Source organism: Cynocephalus volans, chromosome 9, assembly GCF_027409185.1.
Source record: "Cynocephalus volans isolate mCynVol1 chromosome 9, mCynVol1.pri, whole genome shotgun sequence".
NCBI classification, from domain to species: Eukaryota; Metazoa; Chordata; class Mammalia; order Dermoptera; family Cynocephalidae; genus Cynocephalus; species Cynocephalus volans.
In genome coordinates, this window is record NC_084468.1 from 37367929 (window position 1) to 37395181 (window position 27253).

At 33.2% G+C, this 27253-nt stretch overlaps 1 protein-coding gene and 1 pseudogene across 1 annotated transcript in view; one reads left to right on the plus strand and one right to left on the minus strand.

The window, feature by feature from the left end:
• Positions 1-27253, plus strand: part of SLC30A9 (solute carrier family 30 member 9) — a 76687-nt gene that overhangs the window by 43749 nt on the left and 5685 nt on the right. The window contains exons 9-17 of the mRNA XM_063107761.1: positions 2040-2142; positions 7789-7844; positions 10025-10160; positions 14972-15011; positions 15991-16062; positions 16517-16624; positions 18840-19005; positions 23251-23380; positions 25665-25778. Of these exons, the coding sequence (XP_062963831.1) occupies positions 2040-2142; positions 7789-7844; positions 10025-10160; positions 14972-15011; positions 15991-16062; positions 16517-16624; positions 18840-19005; positions 23251-23380; positions 25665-25778 (925 nt within the window). The remainder of the gene's footprint in view (positions 1-2039; positions 2143-7788; positions 7845-10024; positions 10161-14971; positions 15012-15990; positions 16063-16516; positions 16625-18839; positions 19006-23250; positions 23381-25664; positions 25779-27253) is intronic.
• Positions 12686-14012, minus strand: LOC134386313 (arginine/serine-rich coiled-coil protein 2-like; annotated as a pseudogene).

Genomic DNA, 27253 nt, shown 5'->3' on the forward strand with positions numbered 1-27253 from the left:
AGGGATCTGAGCGTGTGGCCTTGGTGTTATCAGCACCGTACTCTCCCAAGTGAGCCACAGGCTGGCCCCTTAATTCTGATGTTGTTAAAATCTAAGAATAGTTGCTACCTGAAAATCCTCTCATTTTTACTGGAGTTGATAGAAGCTTTCTTTTTGTTGTTAAAGTTAGATTGGCCAAGGTTATTTTTAGGCCAGTCTGAGTTGCAGCTACTGAAGAATATCTTTGTGTTTGTTATTTTTAACCCACTTAGGACGAACATAATTGATGCTTTTGCCTCTTTTTTCCTCTGTCTTCCCGATTCCTATTGTTTTGTTTACCTTTTATCCATTTTGCTGATTAATCTATTTTAGGATATATTCAAGCATCAATTCTATAATTAATACTTTTTTAAAAAAATATATGTGTCTGATATTGTGATAGGATCTGGAACTATAAAGATAAAATACGTAGTTCTTTAAGGATTGGAGGGGCACTAAACTAGAAGAAGGCATTTACAATAATACAGGCAAGGAATGATGTTGTACTAGGATAGTGATAGTACAGATGGAGAGACATGGACAAGTTCAAAAAGTACTTAGAAGGTATGGTCAAGGATGGTGCCCAGATTTCTGGCTTGGACAACTGGATAGACATTGCACCATTCACTGAGAGGAGCACTGGAAGGAGGGGCAGGGTGGGAGCATAGAATATGAAGAGTTCGGCTTTGAGTTTGAGGCATCTGTAGGGCACCAGGTGGAGATGGTCTCCAAGATTAGTTCTTTTTGCCAGTAAAACGGGGATAGTAATTATAGCTTTACTCATTGGAGGGATGTATATAATACATGTAAACTGCTTAACATAATACCAGGTACATAAAATGTACTTAAGTGTTATTGTTAATATATATTGGTCTGAAGCTCAGGAGGGAGATCTGGGTTAGAGATTTAGAGTTGTAAGTTAAGTGTAAAGTTGACAATTGAAGCCATAGGAGTAGTTAAGATCACCTGGAGAATGTGAGGAAGAAAAAGCCCTCAGAAAAATCCTTGAAGAATGCTTAACATTTAAGAAATGGGTAGAGAAAAAAGAGTCTGCAGACAAGTCTGAGGAACAGTAAGGAGCAAGGTAGGAAGAAAGCCAGGAGTATCATGAAAGCTAAGGGAAGACAGTATTTTTAAGGAAACAGTGGCAAGTGCTTTTGAGAGGTTAAGGGAAATCCTAAAAGTTTTCCAGGAATTTAGCAACAAGGAATGGTTGGTAGTATTGATAAGAAAAATCTACTGGGGCACTGAAGGTAGATGCCATTGTTTAGTGGATTGAAGACTTGTTACGAAGTGAGGAAAACTGAGACAGCAAGAATAGATATGATTTTTTCAAGAAATTATCTGAAGTAGAGGAGAGGGGAAAAGGGTAGCTGGAAGGGTTATATAGTTTCCTCATTTATAAAATGGTGGGGTTATTATTTGTATAATAGAATCGTAATATCACATGGTAAGTGACTAGTAATAGTGCCTGAGATAAGGCATATTAGTCATTACTGTTGGAATCTGAGCATCTAGCTCCCTCAGAACTAACCATGTTTATTTTAGCATCTATGGTTTTCTGATATGACTGTGAGACTGATCTGCAATTGTCCTCCTCTGTGGCATCTGTCTAGTTAAATAAACTGACCCTTACCAAAGTCTTGCCTTTGTCACTGGCCTACTGGACAGTATTAAGAATGTATCTTCTTTTACCTAACTGAAATGAGGATTTCCTTTTTAATTTCATGTTGTCTATATATAGAACACCCTTTTCCTCATCAGTTCTGAAAATGCACTTAAAGTAATTTAGTTACACATAGCATGTCTCTTCATTTGAGTACTTAATGGTACCATAATCTTTATTTTTCAAATTTGTACTTTTGTTACCTAAACAATAATAAATTCTTTAAGACTAGGCATTCTTTTAAATTTACTTTTAACACAATCTATTATAGAGGAACATACAGTCAATTTAAATAAGCTTTTGATGGAAATTTTTATCCAAACCTGTGCTAAATTATTTTCTCTTTCTCTCCTAGCAATGGATTAAACTGTTTCTTTAAATTTCTTGCCTGGATTTATACGGGTTCAGCAAGTATGTTCTCAGAAGCTATACACTCATTATCTGATACTTGTAATCAGGTGAGGATAAAAGCTTTTTTAAAAAATTAATTTTTAGAGTAGCTTTTTTAGGCATCTAAAAGTTGACCTGTTTAAAAACTGAGGGAGCAGGCTGGCCAGTTGGCTCAGTTGATTAGAACACAGTGTTGATTACACCAAGGTCAAGGGTTCAGATCCCCTTACCAGCCAGCCACCAAAAAACCAAAAAAAACACCAAAAATGTTTTTTGTTTTTTGAATGGTTCCTGTAGTTAGCTTGTAGAAGACAACGAAAATTGTTTTAGTTTTGAGAGATGAAGTAAAGTAACCATCGAACCTGAATATGTAACAGTAGAAAACATTCATACTAAAGCCAGAGAGAGAAAATACTGAAAAAAATGAGGAGAGCCTCAGTAACCTGTGGGAAAATATCAAGAGGATTCTGTCAAACATTTAAGGAAGAAATTATACTAATAGTACACAGGCTTTCAGAAATAGAGAAAGAAATGCTTTTAAGCTCCCTAATGAGGCCAGTATAACCCTGATACCAAAACTTTACAAAATCATTACAAGAGGAAAAAAAATACCAGTATTCCTCATGAAAATAGTTTCAAAATCCTTAAAATATAATCAAGTTGCATCTACCAATATGTATAAAAATGATAATACGTCATAATCAAGTAAGTATTATTCCAGGAATGTAAGGTTGGTTTAATATTCAAAATCAATAGGTATAGAAGGTTAATGTGCAGAAATCAGTTGCATTTCTACTATCAGCAAGTAAATGAAGAATAAAATTTTAACAAATTCCATTTATAGTAGTATCACAAAATATTTAATTGATCTATAGATTTAATTCAATCCCAATCATAATCTCAGCAGACTTTTCTGTACCAATTGAGGAACTGAATAAATTCTAAAATTTATATGGAAATGCAAAGAACCTAGAATATTCAAAGCAATCTTGGGGGGGAAAAAGAAATGTGGAGGACTTCAAGACTTATTAATAAAACTGCAATAATTAGGACAGTGAGATATTGGCATAAGGATTGACAGACAAGTGGCATAAAATGGAGGATCCAGCAAGAGAACCACATTTACATGGCCAGTTAACTTTTGACAAAGGCACCAAAGCAATTCAGTGAAGAAAGGAAACTTTTTTCAACAGTGATGGAGAAATTGGATATCCATATGGGGGAAAAAAGGACTTTGACTCTTACCTCACACCATGTACAAATTTGAGGTGGGTCATAGACCCAAATGTTAAGCTAAAACTATGAAGATTCTAGAAGAAAACTTAGGAGCATATATTCTAGATTCTTTGGTAGGCGGAGATTTCATAAACAGGACACAGAAACAATACTATAAAAGAAAAAAATATACAAATTCATCTTCATCAAAATTGAAAACTTTTGCTTATTGAAACACATCCTTAAGAAAATAAATAGGCAAAAACCATAGATTGGGAGAAGATGCTCACAAAGCATATATCCAAAGTACTGGTATCCAAGATAAAGAACTTCTATAATTAAGTAATAAAAAGACAACCCTATTTTTTTTTAAAGGTTTGAACAGGTATTTCACGGATAAAGGTACATGAATTGTGGCTAGTGGACACATAAAAAAGTGCCAACACCGTTAGTCATCAGGAAATGTATCCTAAAAGCACAAGATACCTCTACACATCCATTATAATTGCTGAAATTAAAAAGCCTGACAACCAAATGTTGGTGAAGGTGTGGAGTGGCCATATCTCTCAGACATTGCTGGGGAGTGTAGAATGGTACAACCACTCTTGAAAATGCTTAGCTGTGTCCATAAATATATATCTATCCTGTGACCCAGCAATTCCACGTTTTTTAAGTATTTACCCAAGAGAAATGGGAATGGGTGTCCCCAAAGGATTTGTATAAGAATGTTTGTAGGAGCTTTACTCGTAATGGCCAAAAAAACCCCAAACTGGAATTAACCCAGATGTCCACCAACAGCAGAGTAGATAAACAAATTGTGTTATCCTCATACAGTAGAATATTATCTAGCAATAAAAGAGGAATGAACTACTTTTCCAGCAAGCAACATGTATGTATCTCCAGTAGTATACTAAAAGAAGGTGAAAACAAAACAGTGTTTATGCTGGAACTTTAATCTTTAGTTTTTAAAAAAAGATCAGAAAAATAGTTTGCTTCTGATATGGGAGAGAATTGACTGAAAAAGAGGCACAGGGGAACTTTTAGGGGTGATGGAAAGGTTCTGTGGAAAATGTTACAAGGGGTGTACATTTGTTAACACTCAACTGTATGTTCCAAATTTGTACATTTCATTGTATGTGAATTTTACCTGGAAAATAAAATTTTCTGTATGTAGAAATTTGATTACTAAATAGATATTTGATAATGTTAAGGAATTAGTATTAATTTTTAGAAGTATGATAATAGTCTTGTGGCTGTATTTTCTAAAAGGCCTGATGTTTTTAGAAATTCATCTAAAATATTTAAAGATGAAATGTTATGATGTTTGTAATTTTCTTCAGAATATTCATGAGGGAAATGTAGGATATGGATTAGATAAAACAGATTTGATCACCTGTTTATAATTGTTGAAGCTTAATGATGGAGGAGTTAAGTTTATTGAAACATTCTATTGGGTTTTTTGAATTGTTTTAGCCATCTATCTGTGTGTTAGAAAATTTTCATAAAAGAAAAAAGAAAAAAATTACAACATAGCTTGACAAGGAAAAATAAAGTAAAAAAAAAGTTAAAAATTAAAAAAAAGAAAAATTTCATAAAATAAGGTACAATAAGTTTGTGATAATATTTTTAAGCACACATACCCCCTCCTTGAAATCTGGCACATATTCACAAAAGCCACATTAAAAACTGTATACAGGTGTATATAAAGGCAGTCTGAAATATACTCCAGATTCTTAAGTAGTCCCCTCTTCTATAGTGTTTGAATTCCTGTACAATGAGCATGTATTAGGTTTGGAACCAGAAAAACAAATGAATTTTTGTTTTGAACAGCTATAAGACGTAAATAAAAGCTTGAGACCATGTGGTATCAAGTGCTTTGAGAACTCCTGGGTGAAGAGTATGTCTTAATTAGGGTTTTCAAAAAGGCTTTGATGAAAAATATTTCATCTGGACCTTACTGAATAAATAGAAATTCTATTTCTTATGTACTTTTGAAAGTTGTTTCTTTCGAGACCTATAGTAGCATTTAAAATTTTTATATAGTGTTTTTATGCCATAATATTTTTTTCTTCACTTCTTAAGAGACTAAAACATCACAACTTTTAAATTAGACCTGTGGTTTTAATGATAACTTAGGTTTACAATTTCTGTGGCAGTTTGTTTTGGAAAAATTTTCTGCTAAATGATACACAGCACATCATTTAATATTAACTCACATGAATTTATTGAGCACCTGAGTTTGCAATGTAGTAAGTGCTTAGAAGAAGACACGGTCCTTTCTTTGTCTTCTGTAAGCAGGTCATAACGCACGTAAAACAACTAGAGAGATATTCCAAGACAGCATTTAAGCAACTGCATGATAGTATGTTACTGAAGAAACTCTAGAAAAGGGAAGGATGACCATGGAGGGTGCAGAATTGATAATTCTTCTTGGCCAGTAGATGTTAATGCTTGTTATGTTGCAAACCAGACACGTGCTGTGTAGGTTATATATGCATAATTGATAAATATGTGTTGCATATGTGCAGAAAAAGGCCTGGAAGGACATATATCAAACTTGTGATTCTACCCTATTTCTGAGGCAAAATGGGATTAGGGATGATCTGTGGTGTCTGATTTCCATAAGAACTAATAAATATGGTCCATATTCAGTTTATAAAATAGTTGATATTCCACACTTCATTGCGCAGCCAACTTCAATATTAAGGATCTTAAAAATAATTGAATACTCATTGAATATTTTGTACGTATTATAAGTGCATATATACACATCTACACACCCATATGTACACATAATATGAACTAATAATTATTTCAATTTTAATGTAGAGCTTTAAGAGAAATGATATGTTCCTTTCCATTTACTTTCATTCTCCTAATTTAAGTTGCTGAAAAGTCATCATTTATGTTTTAGGTAGTTTACCCCCTTTCCTTTGGAGTTCGGTAGAAAAAAACTTAATGATATTCCATGTATTTAGGGTAGGGTTTCCAGTATCAAAATGTAAAAATCCAGTGTGTTTGTTTTTAACATTTTCAAGGTGGTTTAATCTCTCTATATTTTACTCGAAAAAAATGTTCCTACTCAGTGTCTTATAACCTACATGAAAACTTCATCTATGAAGAATTTGGTTAACTAAAAACTTTACCTGTCTGATTACTTGATATCATGCTGAAAGAAAGGAAGAACTCCAGATCAAGTAAAGTCACATAGAGAATTCACACAGAGGCTTTGTATTTTTATTAAATAGTTCTAAGATAGTTGTATGATATGATTTCTAAATTCACATCAAATTAGAACGAAAAGGGCTTACTAGGAGCAAGCATACTAATATTGAGAGGTTCCAGTAGATAACTCTTTTAACAATGGATAAAATTTTAAAAACCAAATAAATAGAAATGAAAGAAAGGCAAGTGAGAAGGGAGGAAAGGGGAGGAAGGAAGGAAAGAAAGGAATGTGGTAACCTGGATTAGTGACATGTTAGCATTTTTGCCATATTTACTTTAGATTTTTTTAATGAACTAAAATCTTAGTTATAACTGATCTTCCATCTTTATTCCCTGTGTTCCACTCCCCAGATAATCACTGCCCTATATACATTGATGCGTGTACTTCCGGTTGCATGGTTTTGCAGTTTTACTAGAAATGTTATGTGTCCATGTACAATATATATGTTTAAACTTTTTACTGTCTTTCATTTGTACAGCTGTACAAGTTATTCTTCCTGTAAAAATTAGATAGTATAGACCATCCTAATCCTGCTTCTCTCCTCAGAGGTATAAACATAGTTAAATGGGTGTTCCTCAAGATCTTTTCCTGAACTTTACGTTATGTGTAGTTTACAGAAACTACAATTAACTAATCAGTTATTTTCCTATTGTTCTGACTCCCTGTCCCTACCTTACAAGGAAAGTAACTTTAAAATGACCAATCCATTTTTTGTTCTTTGTTTCTGCTTTCTTCCGCCTTTTCTGTCTGTAAAGCCTTTGTTATTTGTAATAGATTTTGGGGTACTTCTCTGACTCTGTTGGATGGTGTTTCCCAGGTCTGTGCTCACATTTGGCTCCTAAACTTAAAAAGTTTTTTTAAAAAAAAAGAAACTATAAAACATAAGTTGTTCTGTACTGTGCACGTGGTTCCTAACTTGTTTTTTACCCTCTTCCACTTAATGGTATGTCTACAGAAAGCACTACCCCAACCCCATTCTTTTAAACTTCTGTAGAAGTAATTTATGGTTTATCATTTATTTTGCCATTTCCCTTTGATATATTTTTAGGTTGCCTTCAGTTTTTCATCTTTATAAACAGTGGTGTTTTGAACCCCTTTGGGTCCATCTTTATTTTTCTAACATAAGTATTGGAAACCAGAATTGCTGGGCCATTAGACTTGCATATGTTCAGTGTGTTTTTTGACATTGTTAGTATGTACCCTCGAGTTTGGCTTTATTATATTATACTCTTCATCTTGCTAATGATTATTTCCTTTTTATTCTTCTTCATAGGGTTTACTAGCACTGGGCATCAGTAAGTCTGTTCAGACACCAGATCCTACTCATCCGTAAGGACATTGCCTTTATTTTGTTTTTGTTTGTTTTGGCGACAAGTCATTGAAATGAAAGCAAATGAATTTAAGAAATCTCCTGCAATTTATATACCTGCAGTTTGTTAAAGATTTGATCATTTCTTCCACTGTAGTATCTAAAGTGCAGGACCCATCACTGTGTCAAAGTAAATTCAAGGTATAATTTGAAAATAGAGCTTAAATTATTTTTATGTTTTATAACATAGCATGCAGATCTTGTCCTCTGCATATTTGATAATTCGTAACAGAGCACATATTTTGATCTTGGAGGTCTGTTTTATTTTGGTTCAAGGAAACATATATTCCAGATTTAGACTCATAGGCTGCCCAATCTAAAATTTTGGTGATAACTTCTATTAAGTACAAACTTACTTTAATTAATTTTAATCTTTCTGTTGTGATTTGGAAATACTATTGTTAATATTTCAAAATTATTTATTTGTAAAATGAGTATACGTTTTAGAATATATTATTTTGACTCATATCCATTATTTGATAGAGATTTTTTTCTGTTGCTTCTACTAACACAACCATCTGAAACTTTTGAGTTCCACATGTGTCATTTTTTAACTAGCTTCAGTAATAGAATTTGATCAGTTTTAAGGCAAAATAAATTTACTTATTTTTGTAAATGAGTCTTCTTTATTCCTTACAAATGCATTTCTTTACTTGAAAGCAAGGCACTACTGTTTTCTTATGAATAATAACAAAGTTTAACATCCTATAATTATCAATAGCCTAGTATAGAGAACAACAGCTTGTTCTCTAGTCTGCTAACTATACATCATTACAGTGTTTTACCATCTTAAGAAAAACATTTTTTTCCTGACTAGTTTCATATACCAAAAATTTTAAAACAGAGGGTAAAAATTTTAAACTTTAGGTTATGAAGATTTCTTCTCAAGGTGTTTTCAGTAATTGACTTTAAGTGTTGCCCAACAGAATTTTCTGCAATGATGGGAATATTTTATATCTGTCCAATATGATAGTCACTAATTGCATGTGGCTATTGAGCACTTCAAGTGTTGCTAGTACAACTTGAAGAACTAAATTTTAAAGTATAGTTAGTTTTAATTAATTTAAATTGTCACATGTGGCTAGTGGCTTATCAGCTTGGCCAGTGTAGATCTACATAATTAAAATTTTCAATAGGAACCTACAAATTCTTGAAAACACCTAAAAAGAAAGTAATGCCGTTTAATTTAGCTCTTAATTTACTTTAACTTAAATAATATATATTTTATATTACTATGGGGGTAAACTTATATAAAGAAGAAAATAAATTTTTCTAAATCAAGCTGGTAGAACATTGTTCCATCTATAAACTGGGAATTCTCTATGGCAAATTACATCTTTGCAGAAAAGAATTCAAGGAGCAGATTAATTAAGAATTCTTGTTTAAATTTGCATCTCCTAGAAGGGTGCCACAGAGTTTGGGTTTGGGAATAAATATACCCTGAAATATTTTTACCCTATTTACTCCTGATTTTTTTCCTCTTATAGTATGTCGTATTTTTTAAATCCTTTGATACTCAGTAGTGTGTAAGTACTTATGATAATGCAAAATAATGTATCTACTGATCAAAGATGCTTGAAAAATAATTGAGATTTTAGAAAATTAGCCAGAAAACTGAAGCTCTTAGTTCTAGTAATAGTTGCTGTGTGCTAAACTATTCAGAACAAGCAATAAATTATACGTACTTAACTGTTCAGTATCTAGCATTAACTTATAGGTAATGTAAATCATAGACTGGCTGCATAAAAAGACGGAAATATTCAATTAGAAGCTGCATTACAAGGAAATTTAATTGTTATCCTGTTCATTAAACATCTGAATTCATTTTTAAAAAGATTAATTTCACTTATATCTGTGGTACATATTATGTAAAGTAGCTCTACTAAATCAAAATAGGCTGAATTAAATGGTATTCGTTTTACTTTTGTGTATTTTCAAAGATATTGCAGGTTTTTTTCCACATTATATATTACTTTTTTGATTAAACTTGAATTTGGCACTTACATTTTACTTAAATGTAAAACTGTACCATCTTGATAGTCCTAGAAGTTTTTTTGTTTTCTTTTTCATTGACCTGTTAAGCATATATTTTGAAAGGAAATCATTTGTATTTCTTGCAATCTTCTTTTTTGTTTTCCAGGTATGGATTTTCAAATATGCGCTATATTTCTTCGCTAATTAGTGGCGTTGGTATTTTCATGATGGGGGCAGGACTATCTTGGTACCATGGAGTCATGGGATTGCTTCATCCTCAACCAATGGAATCCCTTTTATGGGTAATCCTGTTTGTTCCCCCTCAGTTTTGAAGTAGTATGAGGTAGTAATTGAGTACAGTAGAATGCTTTTGTCATATTGGTGTTGACAAACCTCAATAACACCTTCTTGACTGTGTCATAGGGTTATGTATCTGTAGTTGTGTTTTATGGAACATGACTGGACATGACCTCTAAATTCATATAATTTAATGATATTGAACAAGAGGATCTCTAAGTACAATTATTAAACTCCTCCTTGGTTAAAATCAGTTCTATGAATTTCTCTAGTTACAGTTGAAGAACAAGATCTCGGTTCACTTTTAGTCCCAAGAATAGTCTCATAACAGTAATTAAAATATCCAGTTCTGGGCCGACCCCGTGGCGCACTCGGGAGGGTACGGAGCTGGGAGCGCAGCAGCGCTCCCCCCGCGGGTTCGGATCCTATATAGGGATGGCCGGTGCGCTCACTGGCTGAGCGCGGTGCGGCCGGTCACAAAAAAGACAAAAAAAAAAAAAAAAAAAAAAACATCCAGTTCCATGTAATAGTCATAAATTGGAACTGCATTTAAAGTTAATGCTTCAGGGGCCAAACAGTGGCTCACTCGGGAGAGTGCGGCACTGGGAGCGCCGAGGCCCCGGGTTCGGATCCTGTATGGGGATGGCCGGTGCGCTCACTGGCTGAGCGTGGTGCAGACGACACCAAGCCAAGGGTTCTGATCCCCTTACCGGTCACAAAAGAACAAGGGTTCCGATCCCCTTACCGGTCACTAAAGTTAAAGCTTCTCCTCCTTCTTCAGGTAGGAAGCCTGCCCTGGGGGAATGGGACGTTGGAGGAGGGTCACCTTCTCTGTTTTCCCACCTAGAGATTCTACCCTTCTCTTCTGCTCCATAGGCAGTGTTGAAGTTTGGGATAGGGACAAAAAAGTTCTACTTTCCTAGCTACATGTCATTTTGCATTGGTTTCCGCTGGCCTTTGTAGATGTTTAAAGCTGTCTTTTTCTGTCATGGACACTTCTTAGAGATTACACTGTTTGGCTTCTCTGACTATAGCTCCCCAACAAGCACAAATTGGTCATGTAGCACCCCCTCTCAACTTCTGCATCTGATGGTGTAGTTCCAGGCACTGCTGAAGTTGCCTTGCATTTGGCAAGAATGCCTTTTGGGCAGGTGATCTAAGGGTTCCGTGCCTGAGCCCTATGTGTTAAAATGGACATCTTTAACACACTTTCAGTAGGAGTGCAGTTTTTCTCCAAACATAGTCATCTACTCTGCTGACACAGCCAATATCAGTTAGTAGACTTGACTATAGATTTATTGTTCAGGTGTGCATCAGACACAGTTTGCTATGATAGCCAAACTCTGGGGGATACACATCCAGCTTTCTGAGAAATCTCAATAGCTTAACAGTTTTCACTGAAGAAATCTTCACTTTTGGCCTCCTTAACCTCAGTTCTTCCTGTATGGTCTGGTGGGTGTGGAACTAGGGTATGGTCTAGTGGGTGGAGGCCCCCAGGCTTGGGCCACCTTCTGTGCAAGACCTGAATAGATGATATAATACTTCATATTTGGATATGGGTTTTATTTATTTATTTATTTATTTTTATTTTTATTTTTTTAAAAAGATGACCGGAAAGGGGATCTTAACCCTTGACTTGGTGTTGTCAGTACCATGTGAGCTAACCGGCTATCCCTATATGGGATCTGAACCCGTGGCCTTGGTGTTATCAGCACCACATTCTCCCAAGTGAGCCACAGGCTGGCCCGGATATGGAGGTTTTGTAACCTGCTTTGTTCTGTATTTTGGGTTGTAGCCAGAAGAGGACAGAAGCAATCTCATTTTAATAGCTTATTATACCATACAGCCTATTAAACTAGGCTTATTTATATTGTTATTCACTAGTTTCCTATAGTTTTTATTGACTAGTTTCTTACCATAATAAGTTTCATATAATTAAAATGAACAAACAAATATATTTCCTCTATTCCAAAAGATTGGTCATTTTATAGATACTTTATTGTGCTAGCATTTGTCTAATTTGTACACCATCACTTTCCAGAGGCAAAGCAGTCTCTAGAGTTAGAGATTAATTAGTTACTTTTTCAGTTGTGTATAAGTTTTAAAGCTCTTAGAAGCTCTTGTGTCTTTTAGTGACTAGATGGGGTTCCATTAGACAATAGCCTTTTCTTAAATAAATAATTTAAAAAAAAATTAACACCATTTTGATTATCATCACCACTCAACTTATTTGTGTTGGTTTATGTACCAAATGGCCAGATCTTCTAAAGAACATTTACATAACATTTCTTTCATGTTTTAAGAGATGAAAATAACTGTATAAGGCTAAGTACAAAAGTACACAACACAGCAAACATTAAAAATCCATGTATGAGATTTTATCCCATCTGCAGCTTTTATATAGTTTGAAAAGTAGAACTAAAAATTATTGTCCTTCTGTATTCCTGTGAAGTTTAGTGGAAGTGGATTTAACCTGATTACAACACTAATCAGTATGACTGATCTGATATTTACCAAAAAATTGTATTTTTCAATAAATTAAAGTCAGTGCAACACCCATGCAAGCTAGAATGCTAGCTGCATCCATTCCTCCCATTGAAGATATGAAACACAAACCCATTCCTCTTTCTGTGTGGGTTTGTGATCTTGTCATTTCATACTGAACATCTAGATTTCTAAGTATTTCTTTCTGTTGCTTCAAAGTCTTATAACTTTCTTCATTGATTGAGCTACATCCAGCTTCATCTTCACTCTTAATACCCATTAATTTCCTAAATTTGATGTTTCGGTCCTTGTTTCCAAAATTCAGTTTTTCCCATATTTCAACAGACTGGGATTTGTCCACTTCTTTCTTCCCTTGCCAAAGCATTTTTATTTTTTTTTGTCTTCTTCAGCAGATTTCGTTGTATTCACAGCTGCTGGGTTATAGTAGCTAGGGACAGCTATTCCAGTCTCTGTGAAAGCTTTAGCTTGCAGGGCTGCCGTTTGAGCTGCCGTAGCTTTCTGAGGAATTACTTGAGTTCCTGATGCCAAGAGGGCAGCAACATTGAGAACAGAACCTCCAGTAGCTGCAGCTGCTGCAGCTATTTCTTGCTGTTTTTGTTTCTCAACCATTTCCTTTTTTCACTGTTCTTGTAATTTCTTTGCCCATTCCAGCCTCCTAACTAAAGCTTCTTTAGTGCATCCATCGCCGTGTTTCTGCCTCTGAAGGGAGGTGGACGAGGAGTCTAGCTTAAACTTCTGCTAGATCTTCTTGGTTTTTCAATTCTCTTCTTTCTGTCTCGACTTCTGCTCCTTGTCCTACTCCTGCTTCTAGTCCTATGTCTTTGTCTTGATCTTTAGCAGGAATGAGACCTAATCCAACGTTTTCTTTCCCTGCTTCTTGATTGTGATTTATTCCTCTCTCTGCTTCTGGATCATGACTTCTTCCACTCCCTACTCCTGGATCGGGTCTTCTTCTGCTCCCTGCTTCTGCTACAATGGCATCTTTCACAAGACCTAGATCTTGAGTGACTTCTGCCTCTTGATGACTTTCTTTCTTCGTGTTTGTGTCTGTGCTCACCATTTTCAGATGAATTTAGTCGCTCTCTTCCTTAATCAGAAGAATATTCTTTGTCATTATGTTCCTCAGACTTGTTTTTCTTAGAGGATTTATTTTTGGATTCATGTCTTTTTGCCTCTTTGCTTCTGCTCTGTCTCCTGTGTTTTCTTCCTTCATTATCTGACTTCCATTTTCTTTTTCTTGACCTTGATTGTGATCTTGAAGCTCTGGGAGAGACAGATACATCTGACTGCTCTTTTTTCTTAGCTCTACCTGGAGATGTCTTTTCTGGGGCTGGTCCATCACTAGCCACCATAGTCTAGAATCCTGGCTGCTAGGGTGGCGCCTCCACTTGCTGCTTTCAATACTACCTGGCCGCCCTGAAGCTTCACCAAAGACTGAATCGCTCACCTGAGAGACCCAGATGGCAATAATAAATTTAAAACACTGTAAACTGGTTTATGTTTATTAGGTATTATTTTGGAATCCTTTTTTATTGGGTGATAAGTGTGTCTTAAGTACTTTCAGGAAGGAGATTGGAAGGATTAAAAAGAGTTATTGGGAAGTTTACCTGTTATTTTAATTGTGCTTTAGGTTGGCTTTTAGATTCAGTGGAAAGAGCCTAGAATTGAGACTGGAAAGCCTGCATTCTAGTTCTTACTCTGCTATCATTTCTATGTATGCAGGCAAATCACTTAACCTTGGTAGTTCTGTTTTCTTAACAGAATTATAAGAGTGTTGGACTAGGTTTGAAATGTTCAAACCTCTATTTCAGGAAAGACTAGGGTTTCAGAAATGTATATTGAAAATTGTGTAGATGTTTGGTTTGAATTTTACTAAAATTTTTTTAAAGATTGTTTTGCTACATTAACTTTTTGTATACATTGGACTAAAGCTTCTCTTGCCATCTTTATTTAACTGAACAATGTCCTGGGACTGTAAGGAACATAGTATTACTAAAAAAAAAGTAATTGATTACTGTTAATAACTACTTATCTTTCTGAATCAAAATTCTCTTGGTATGGGGCATCTAAGCAAAATCCAGAAGTTACTTGAGTATGGGTGTGGACCTTAGGGCATCTGGTGTCCACAACTCAAGATTTCAGATGTTTGTGTTCAAATCTCATTGTCCTAATTTGAGTTTTTTCCTATTAAAATGTTTATAATCTGGCTTAGATTTGAATTTATGTTTCTGTTTTAGACATTATAAACTTTATGAACAGTTCTGAGTCTTTAGAGAAATATTTATGCTCTGTTTTAACATTTGTTTTTTAGGCATATTGTATTTTAGCAGGATCATTGGTCTCTGAAGGAGGTATGTACTGTCACAGAGTATCTCTTTATTACTAATTTAGTAATATGTATTCAGCAGTCCATTATTACAGTTGTTAAGTTCTGTTGATTAAGGAAAACTGTGGGAATAGGAATCTAAGCTTTGTCTACTTTTAGAGAATCTTTGTATAATATACTGTGGTTGTTTTTGTAAAGGATGGGGGCAAGGGGAAAGCTATGTTTTGTTCTTGAGTATCATATTATAATGTTCAGAACATTTGAAATGGAGTATGAAAACATAACTATACTGAATTTTTAAAAATCAGGTTTTTAGTAGTTTAATCAAAAGTTTCTTTTCGCAATATGAATATTTCAAAGTTTCTGAAATATATGGCTATATAGCAGTTTATGACAGAGCACTGCTACTATCACTATGAAACTGCCTAATTCATAGTATCTTTACTCCTGAAACATGATCATTTTCTATGTGTAGTGTTCTCTTCATCTGTTTTTTAAATTAATACAAGGGTACTTCAAAAAGTTTTTAGAAAGATAGACTTAAAAGGTAATACAAATCTTTCTATGAACTGGAAAGATAGACTTAAAAGATAATACAAATCTTTCTATGAACTTTTTGTAGTACCCTCATATTATTTTTAATTAACAGATCATAACTGTATATATTTATAGATACCTTCGTCTTTGATAGTCCATAAAATTGTGATAATACCACTTGACTCAAAAGGTTGGGACAATCGAAAGTGGTTGTGCTTAAGTGTGGTACCTGCCAAATAGTGGCTGTTTAATAAATTAAGGCTGTTGATATAGTAATTATATTTAATTATTATGGTTTAGAAATAAGGAATTAGGGTCTTGATAATGACTAGTTATTATAGAACTTTTCCTTATTGCCAACCCTGGTGTTAAAATGTGGTACTTATTTATTTAGCTTTTGAAATGCCACCTTTAAAGTTTTGAGATATGAAATTTTTTCCTTGCTGATATGAATGCTTTTCTTTCAGCAACACTTCTTGTTGCTGTAAATGAACTTCGTAGGAGTGCTCGGGCCAAAGGAGTGTCATTTTACAAATATGGTATGTATTTTAGATACCAGGGGTTTATTTCATCTCCTTTATTTGCTTAAAATTACCTAGTACTATTGCTTTGTGCGTAAGAGATGTGTTTAAAATGTTATTGCAATGGCTTCCCTATGTGGCTCTTATGTATATATCACCTCTTTTAAAAGAGAAATGTAGTGTAGTTTGAACATGGATATTTTATATTTGGATTTGACTTAAGCGAAGTACTGTATTTCTTTCTATATATGCTTATCTGACTTGAGAAAGTAATTTGACTTTATATATCAGTTATTGTTGACATGTAAGCTAAGAAATTATATTTACATTGGACAAGGTTTTTAAAATCATGATTTCTTATATTTTTTAAAATCTTAATTTAATCTTGATTTTAAATAGATACTTATCACCTGATGGTATCAAATTAAGGTTTCAGTAATTTTCTTTACTTGTCTCTCCCCCAATGATTAAGTAATGGAAAGTCGTGATCCTAGTACAAATGTTATATTATTGGAGGATACTGCAGCAGTCTTGGGAGTGATAATAGCAGCTACTTGCATGGGCCTTACTTCTATAACAGGTAAATATTTCTTAAATTACAGGTGGTTTATTTGTTCCTACTTAAATAATTCTCTGATATATGGGAATTTTCTCTTATATTATTGAGTAATTTTAAACCAATAGATTGTTAAATGTTAATTCCATGCTAATTATTGATTTGTGTAAGATATTTGGTCAGTAAAAGTATTCAGGTTTCTCTGAATTAGAAATAAGTCTACTAGTAGAGGATTTTTGTAATGCTGTAAACCTTTCTATAGGTTTATTAAGATAATATGAGAGAATTTTAATAAACTCTGAAGTTCTAAATAAATATGTATTGTGGCTCTTGTTCATTTGTTTTCTTCCATTCTTAGTGGCAGTAATAACTGCTATTGTCTTCTGTTTCCTTAACTCTCTTTTTGTTTGTTACATCCTCATTTTGGTGGCTAGTTAAGTGTTTTGAGGGATAGTACAGAAAAACAGGTAAATGAGAAGACAGAAAAACCATTTTTTAAAATTTTGTAAAACAGCCATTTAGTATGAAAAGACTCAATTTATAAAGTTGGAATTCTGTTGGAATGGAACTTTTCCCATTCTTCCTTATTTGTCCTTACGTATTTAAAATAATTTTAGGTGACAAGCTTTCACAGTTCTGCAGTGTTTCTTCAAATAGTCTGAAATACGAATAGCTCTTTCTCAATTTGAATGCTCATTTCAAGACTTAACCAGCATTCTCTGATGTTCACTGTGATCTGAAATATTTCTAAAAATACTGTTTTTTTGGTGCCCTTATAGTTTTAGACATTTTTTGGTATATAAATTATTAGCAAAATTTTAGGCTTAAGAAAAGTGTGACTTGATGTATAAGTCAACTTTCCTAATTGATTTATTTTCTTTTACATAATAATAGAAACCAGTTAAATCAAAGTTATAAAAATATGTATGAGACTGTTTCACATGAGTTAAATTTTATTTAATTAGCTAAATTAGTTTATATAAATTAAATAACATGCCAAGAAATATTTTTCTTAAAAAAGTGTTTTCTTCCAGCTAATAGTCATATGATTTCTGTAGGATTATTTATATACGTGTATACTCTTAAATAAAAATAATTCTTTAAATTTGAATTTCTGAAGAGCAATATTTGATTTTGAACACTATAATTACAAACCTCCTATTAGATTATGTTACAAGTGGATCATTTTTAACACTTAGTACAGATAAGTGAATACTTTTTAGTGTTATGATTTGACTAAATATTAATAAAACTAGTATATACCTTGAGATTTTTAGCAAAGTAAATGTATGTTTTATCAAGCTTTAAAAGAGTTAAATATTATATTGATGCCATTTCACCTTTGGAATAAAAACACTTCAAATCATCAAAGTCATGTGTGTAAAATTTATTATAAAGATTTAAAAAATATTGGTGTCTGTTATATAAATATTACCTATACATTCAAAGATAGTAAGTCAGCCTTTCTCTTGGTTCTGGGAGAGTTAAGCCCTAACAAACTATGGTAAATGTTACAATCAGAATCACCTGGAAGGCTTGGGGAAACATAGAATGCTGAACCCCACCTCCAGAATTTCTGATTCTGAAGGTGTGGGATGAGGCCTGAGAATTTGCATTTCTACCAAGTGATACTGATGTTGCTGGCCCAGGAACCACACTTTGAGAACTACCACTTTAAGGCACCCGTAGCATGTAATCAATTAACTTCTTTCCTTTGTATTTAGAATGGTACTAGCTATATATTATCTCTGGTAGAATGAGAACAGAAATCACACGTATCATTTTCTGTAGGGCTTAATTCTCATGCAGAATGTTGGTAGGAATAAGACACAAAAAATGGTTATTTCTTTCAGCTTTTGATTTCACAATTATTTTGTCTATCTGGCATAGGAAAATTATTACTGATGTATCTAAAAGAAATGCACTCTTCATTATGTCATTAGTAAGTATATGTTGTCTCTAATCTGAAAGTGCTCTGAACCCTCATCCATGTGATGATCAGATGCAAGAAACAGTTTGTAAATAATTATGTTACATAATACTTAGGTAATATGAAGCAAGTTGTAGCATCCCCATTTCGTAGTGTAGTAAAACTATTAGGAGTCACTAAAGGAGGCAATTAAAGGAATTAGGAATTAATTCCAAGTCCCTTGAATACTAGTTCTGGTTCTTTGCTCTCTAATGCTCATTGAAATAATAGAAACTGTTAACTTACTGATTTCTTACGTGTTTTATTTAGGCAATCCACTGTATGACAGCCTTGGTTCTTTGGGTGTAGGCACCTTATTAGGTGTGGTCTCAGCATTCCTCATCTATACTAACACAGAAGCACTCTTAGGGCGATCCATCCAGCCAGAACAAGTACAACGACTTACTGAACTCCTGGAGAACGACCCATCAGTAAGGTCAGCATTATTCCAGTGATGCTATTAAGGCTTACAAAAACATACTAAAAAACAGAAATGCTTGGTTTGTAAATACTTCCAGAAGAAGTTTTGGATTCCTAGTCTTCAGAACTTTTTAATTTATTACTTTTCAGAATTTTTTTTTTTTTTTTGATGAAGCAAGGATTCATTTAGGAAACTCCTTATAAATTTCCTTTTAAATATTGTATATCTTTAATTTTTAGAATAAAGAACAGTCAGATGATATAATGGGAATAGTAGTTTACAAAGTAGTTGGCTCCTTAATGTGGAACAACTTAATGTGGAACCTGTATATTTATGTTTGCCTTACATTTGTATTGCAATTAAAAATTGAGTATATTGAATTTAAAAAGACTTTTATTCATGGGGAAAGGATTTGATTACCAAATTGCACTTAATTTATATTTATTTTGAACATAGACTCTTGGTTTAGCTTATTTTAAAATTTTTTCCTTATAATCTTTGTCTTTTTAAAATGTGTAAGACTGAAGAATTGAAGACTTAGGAGATAATCAACAGAAGAGATACAGAGTTCTGATAGTACATTTCAGTGAAATTCAGCAGCAGAGTGATTTCATAATGAAGTGGAAGAATGAGCATTTAAATTCCTAATTTTCCACTAGCTATATATATATATATATATATATGTTTTTTCAGACTTTTAAATAAGTTATTTTTCTTTTGTGTTATAATTAAAATCTTTGTTAAATCTTTTAAAAATGGCCTGTATATCTGAATTAGTAAAACATATTAATCATTACTAAATTTATATTTTGTGCTCTTAATCTTGAAAAGTAATTACCTAGTTGAATCAAGAGTAGAAGTTGCACTTTCTTAAAATCAGTATTAGACTTATTAACTTAACGTGAGATAATCCACATTAATATCCTTTCCTTGTGATGTATTTGTCTGGTTTTGGTATCAAGGTAATACTGGCCTCATAGAATGAATTGGGAAGTAGTTCCTCTTATATTTTTTGGAAGAGTTTGTGAAAAATTGGTATTCTTTAAATGTTTGGTAGAATTCGTCAGTGAAGCTATTTGGATGTGGGCTTTTCTTTGTGGGTAGTTTTTTGATTACTAATTCCATCTCTACTTATTATGGATCTGTTCAGATTGTCTGTTTTTCTTCCTGAGTCAGTTTTGGTAGTTTGAATCTTTATAGGAATTTGTCTATTACTTCTAAATTTTCTAATTTGTTGGTATATAACTATTTATGGTATTTTGTAATCCTTTTTATCTCTTTAGGGCTGGTAGTAATGTCACATCTTTCATTACTGATTATAGTAATTTGAGTCATCTCTCTTTTTTCTTGGTCAGTTTAGCTAAAGGTTTGTCAATTTCATTGATCTTTTTAAAGAACTAGCTTTTGGTTTGATTGGTTTTCCCTGTTCTTCTATTCTCTTTTTCATTCATTTCTGCTTTAATATTTATTATTTTCCTCCTTCTGCTTGCTTTATGTTTAGTTTGCTCTTCTTTTTCCAGTGTCTTAAGACGTTAGGTTAAGTTTTTAAGTTTCTTCTTTTTTATTTTTATTGGTTTAGTGTTTTTCTTGGCAGCCGGCTGGTACAGGGATCGAACCCTGGACCTTGGTGTTATCAGCACTGTGCTCTAACCAACTGAGCTAAATGGCCAGCCCCCTTACTTCTTCTTTTTTGTGAGCACCACGCTCAGCCAGTGAGCAAACCGGCCATCCGTATATGGGATCCGAACCCGGGGCCTTGGTGTTATCAGCACCTTACTCTCCCGAGTGAGCCACGGGCCGGCCCTTCTTTTTTAATGTAGACATTTACAGTTATAAATTTAAGCACTGCTTTCTTTGCATCACATAAATTTTGGTATGTTGTGTCATTTTCATTCATCTCAAAGTATTTTCTAATTTCCCTTTTGAGTTCCTTTTGGTTATAAGAGTGTGTTGCTAAATTTCCTCATCTTTGTTACTGATTTCTTATTTTATTCCATTGTGGTCAAAGAATATACTTTATATTATTTCTGTGCTTTTAAAGTCACTGAGGTTTTTTAATGGCCTAGTGTGTGGTCTATCTTGGATAATATTCCAGGTGCACTTGAGAAGAATATATATTCTGCACTTGTGTGGAATATCCTATAGATGTTTGTTAGATTTAGTTGGTTTATAGATTTCAAGACTTTGGTTTCCCTGTTGCTCTTTTTGCCACATTGTTCTATCCATTACTGAAAGTAGAGTATTGATGTCTCCAGCTATTATTGTTGAATTGTCTGTTTCTTCCTTCATTTCTGTCAGTTTTTGCTTTATGTGTTTTGTTGCCCCATTGTTTGGTACATATATGTATATAATTTTGCATATATAATTTATAATTAAAGTCTAATAAAGAGCTAAAAACTGAAAGACTGTGGCAAATCTGAAATTTTCTGGAATAGTGAAGCTCTGTGGATTAAACTGTTGGAAAAAATAAATGTTGGTAATCCAGAAAGTTTATATAATTTTTGAACAGTGTATTAGTTACTTATTGCTGTGCAACAAATTAGCCCAAAACTTAGTGTTTTAAACATTTATTTTCTTATGATTTCTGTGAGCCAGGAATCCACGCACAACTTATTTGGGTCCTCTACTTCAGGGTTTCTCACAGACTGTAACCAAGGTGTTGGTTGGGACTATACTGATTTCCTGGGGTAGGAGCTGCTTCTAACCTTACTCATGTGATTGTTGTAGGATTTAGTTCCTTGCCACATCGGGCCTCTCCAACATGGCAGCTTTCTTAATTAGAGTGTGAACAAGACAAAGGTCACAGATTCATCACCTGAAAGGACATCTCATTACTTTTCCATATTCTGTTGGTTAGAAGCAAGTCACTAGGTCTAGCCCACATTCAAGGAGAGGGGATCACACAAGGGCTTGAATACAGGAGGCAGGGATCAATCTTTGGAAGCCATGTCAGAAGCTGCCTGTCTGAGTTTTCTATCTGCAGTTAGTTATGTATAAGAATATAAGAAAAAAGCATATCACAGTGTATTCATTAGCTGCTACTTAAGTATTAGCCAAATAATAAAATTTATTAATACTCTGTGCTGTGAGGACTGAAGTAGATATGCTTCTAAAAAATGAAAAAATTATATAGCCTCTTACCAGTCAGAACAAGTTTTATTTTAACTTAAGTATATGTTTGTATAACCTTATGAATACTAAATTATTAATTCTTATTTTACCCTAGATAGTTGATAAATAATAGCTTCTTTATTTATATGGATAAAGAATTTTATACTCAGTATTTAGTAACTTGCTCAATATCACTCAGAAATTAGGGTCAAATGTTTTAAGAGTACTTGGAGTCTCTCTCACTTAAGCTTTTCTAGTATCTCCATGTCCCCAGGATTCAGAGTGTTTTGTTATTTCTTATATATTCTGTAAAGAAAAGATGTTATGATGATCACTGTTGAAAGAAGAGAATTTCCCAACAGTTTTCTAGGGAAGATTGATTTCTGAAGTTAGAAGAAGTGATGAAAAGCAGTTGTGCTTGAACATCTGCCTTCCTTTCTGGGAGGCAGAGTGGTAGAATGGAAAGACACCGGGCTTGTGTATATGAAGAGCTGTGGGCGGTGGGGGAGTCCTGGTGTGCTGTTTACTAGCTGAATTAACTTGAGCAAGTCAATTATACCCCTCTGGAACTGTTTTATCATCTGTGAAATAAAGATGCCACCCTATCAACTTTCATTAAATGCCTGCCTTGTAGTTGGTACTATATTAAGCATTTTATATATTTGTTAGTTCATATGCCCCACATCAATCCCATGTGGTAGTTGGTATTAACTTCCTTGTGATAGAAAAGTGATTAGTATCCTCTAAAGCACTGTTATCAACAAATTTTTTTTTGTAAATGATATTTAGGAAATTATTAAGTGTATATATGGGTGGAAAGGTTTATAAGACAACATGACAGCATTTTAGAAAAGTGATTTAGAATTAGATTCTGTAATACACAAGCTTTATAATTCATATGTGTATAAATTACCATAAAATAGTATTTGTTAAGTTTGCACCTTTGTATAGCATTATGTAAAAAAAAGGTAAGTGGATGGTAAACCTTAGAAAATTATAGGTGGCAGTTAATGGTGAATTCTCTGAAGCCATCTTAATCCATTTTCATCACTAATGGGACAAAACAAGAATTCTGGACTTTGTACTATGACAGTGTGTATATGTGTGTATGTATACATATAAATTTGTATGCATTGTTATTGATTGCAGGGCAATTCACGATGTTAAAGCCACAGATCTGGGATTAGGTAAAGTAAGATTTAAGGCAGAAGTAGATTTTGATGGACGAGTTGTTACAAGATCATATTTGGAAAAACAAGATTTTGACCAAATGCTACAAGTAAGTTTGTTTATTCATCATTTTCTTATATAGCTGAGGGTTGGAAAAATTACTTTTTAAGTAAATAAACTATTTTCTTTTACAGGTCTTACTTACCTATTTTTGGATAGCTCTCAATTTCTTAGGTTCCCAAATTTGACAGAGACCCTTTTATTTCCTATTGAGTTGGTCGAAGGATACAGCAGAAGAGCAAACTTACTATTCAGTGCTTGTTGTTTGCCAGACATTTTATCTATTTTATCTAATTTACTCTCAACACCCTGTGAGGTAAATGTACAGTAGCCACCTTTCTCTGTGGGGGATACATTCCAATACTTCTAGTAGATTTCAGATACCACGGATAATACTGAACCCCATATATGAGGGTACTTCACAAAGTTTATGGAAAGATTCATATTATCTTTTAATTATGTTTTTCCACAAACTTTGTGAAGTACCCTTATGTACTATGTTTTTTCCTATATGTACACATCTGATAAAGTTTAATTTTTAAATTAGGCACAGTAAGAGATTAACAACAATAACAAATAATGAAATAGAAAAAAAAACCTCATAATAAAATTGAATAGTTATAACAATATACTTTAATAAAAGTTATGTGAATGTGGCCTCTCTCTGTCAAAATATCTTATTGTACTGTTTTGTCCTCACCTATTTTTGGACTGCGGTTGGACTCAGGTAACTAAAACCGTGGAAACAAAACTGTGAATATGGGAGACTACTGTATAGCCAAGTTGAGACACAGAGAGATTAAGTAACTTGCCTAAAGTTGCAGAGCCATATATAGAGAGTCAGATATGAATTTAGATCTCTCTGACACTGGAATCCATGCTTTTTTATTAAGAATAGTTTTTTTAAAGTATACAGAAGATATGTAATGAGTGGAACAGCTTGTTTTTGTCAGATCTTAACATTTTGCTATACTGTTTAAAATCTTTAAAAAAAAAAGAAGTAAATCTTAACAATCAGGCCCTCGTTTTCTTTCTAGATCCCATTCTTCTTCCTCCACCCCTAGAACAAACCATTATGCTGAATTTGTTACCTATCATTTCCATTCAGACTTTTGGGGGGGGGGCATTTTTTAGCATTATATATAATAATATTTTGTATGCTTAAAAATTGATAGAAATGGTCTCATACTATATGCATTTCTACAATTTGCTTAACATCATGTTTTTAAGATTCTTCCATGTTAATTTGTGTAGCTCTAGTTAATTCCATTTTATTGTTATGTAATATTTCATCCTATGAATATGTTGCAATTTATTTATTCTGTCTCCAGTTGATGGACGTGTATACTGTTTACAGTGTTAATCTATTAAAAACAGTGCCATGATGGCATTCTCATACATGTTCCTTTGTTCATTCACATTAGTGAAAGTTTCTTTAGGATAGTATGTAAATAGCTAGATTTAAAGTCGGTTAGACATTGAGTGTACTTATCTTCAACTTCCTTAGATATTGCCAAATTGTTTTCCAAAGTGTGCCAATTTAACTTCTACTATCAAAGTTTCTATTGCTTCACAGTCTTACTAGATTATACTGACAAGTTTTTTGAAATTTTTGCCAATACGATAGGTGTGAGATAGTGTCTTGTTTTGATTTTATTTCTTGGAGTAGCAAGGTTAATAAACATTGAAGTTCATTGAATTGACCATTGAGATTTCCTCTACATTGCTTGTTTTTTTGTTTGTCTTTAGTTAATTTGTATTATTCTGTCAGATTTGTAAATATTTTATTTTTAATATGCTGGATACTAATCCTTCCTCAGTTGTGTATATATACAAATATCTTTTTCTAGTTTGTGACTTACCTATTCACTTCGTTGTACAGAAGATTTAATATGGTTTTTAATTTTAATGTCAAATTTTTAATCTTTTCCTCTATGCTTTTTATTATCTTGCATGAGAAATCTTTCCATATCCCATTATCATAAAAATACTTTCTTTTTCTTCTAAAAGTTTTTTGTGTGTTTTTTACCCTTTGGTCTTTAATCCACTTTGAATTTGTTTTTTAATGGTCTGCGGTAGGGATTTAACATTTTTTTTCCTTCCCACTAATTTTGTAGTGTTACCTCTGTGTAGCATTGTACCCAAATTCTTGAACTGAATTTTTTTGGAAATAGATAGTCCATTGCTATGGCTTAAAGTTCAAAGGTTTTAAAAAATTTTTTTTATTAAACTTAATGATGTTTGTTATTAGTTTTTTTTAAAGGAATCATCAGTGTACCACTATGATCTTTTTAAAAATTTATTTTGTTTTCCTGCTTTCATTTCCTTTATAGGAAATTCAAGAAGTGAAAACTCCTGAAGAACTAGAGACCTTTATGCTTAAACATGGAGAAAATATTATTGATACTTTAGGAGCTGAAGTAGATAGACTTGAGAAGGAACTGAAAGTAAGTTGTATTCATAAAAATAATATAATGATAACGGTAACTATTTTTTGAGAACTTACTTTGTGTCAGACACTATGCTAAGTGCATCTCATACATACTCTTATCCTTTAGAAACCCCATAATGTGTAGGTACTTATAGGTAAGAAAATGATTGGGTTAGAGAAGTTGAATAATTTACTCCAGGAAGTAGGAGAATTGTGATTTGAACCTATATTGTTCAACTCCAAATTCTGTGCTTTTAACCACTTATTCTATACTGTCTGCTTAGTTTCTAAAGTAGTCAAAGGATTGTTGTTTGTTTTTAAATAAGAAGCATTTTGAAAGTTCCTAGAGAAAGATAAAAGGGAAACCTTAGACTCTGGTCAAAAGTTAGAAAAAATAGAATGTGCCCTTAAACATGTACGTATATCTTGCTTTTAGGTCACCTGACATTATTTTGTATTTTTGTTTGTTTCTACTCATTTGGAGATTACTGCAATCTATTGGTTATGTTACTGAAATATTACTGATCAGGTTGTCTTTAAAATTGTCTCAGTGCTCTCAGACTGCCAATTATTGGCATTTGAGTTGTTTGCAGTGAATAGAAACTTGTAAATGGTGTTTGACATATATAATTTGTTGATGACAATACATTTTCTCCAGTTGATGCTGACCATTCTTTAGTTTTGTTGAATATTGAAAAGAAGCAAGAACAAAAATTGAAAGGGAACAGTTCTATCTCTGCTTTCCTGTATTTTCTTTAAGAATCTAGATATCTGATCAAATTAGTAGAAACACTTCAAATAAGATGATTTTGTTAATATCATGTTATAGTTCACAAGCTTTGTCTGACATATTTGAAGTTTCCATAGATGAGCATTTCTCAAATATTTTGGTCTTAGGAGTCTTTTTCTTAAAAATTATGGAGGACCCCAAAGGGCTCTTATTTGAGTTATAGTTATTAATATTTACCAAATTATGTGCAAAAACTGAGGAATTTTTAAATGTTTATTCATTTTAAAAAACATAATCCTATGTTAATATAAATAACATTTTATGAAAAATAACTGTATTTTCCAAAATGAAAAAAAGGTAGAAGACTGGTGTTACTTTACATTTTTGCCAAAATCTCTTAGGTCTGGCTTAGTGGAAGAAGATAGTATTCCCATATCTGTTTCTGCATCAGTCTCAAGTGATGTTTGATTGTTTTGGCTGGGGAATATGAAGAAAAGGAGGAGTATTCTTATAGCCTTTTCAGACAGTTGTGATATTCTTTTTTGATGCTATACTAAAACCTGACAGCTGGTAGCCTTTTACAACTTAGTTGCGGTGCAGAATCTAAAACCATATCAGTGAACTTTTCATGTGCACAGTCTACAAGAGTGCCCTTGCTTCTAATACCAACTGAGAGTTCAGGGAGTTCCCAAGATCACCCTTGGGTTTGATAATTCGTTAGAAAGACTCACAGAACTCACTGAATGATGTTGCACTGATGT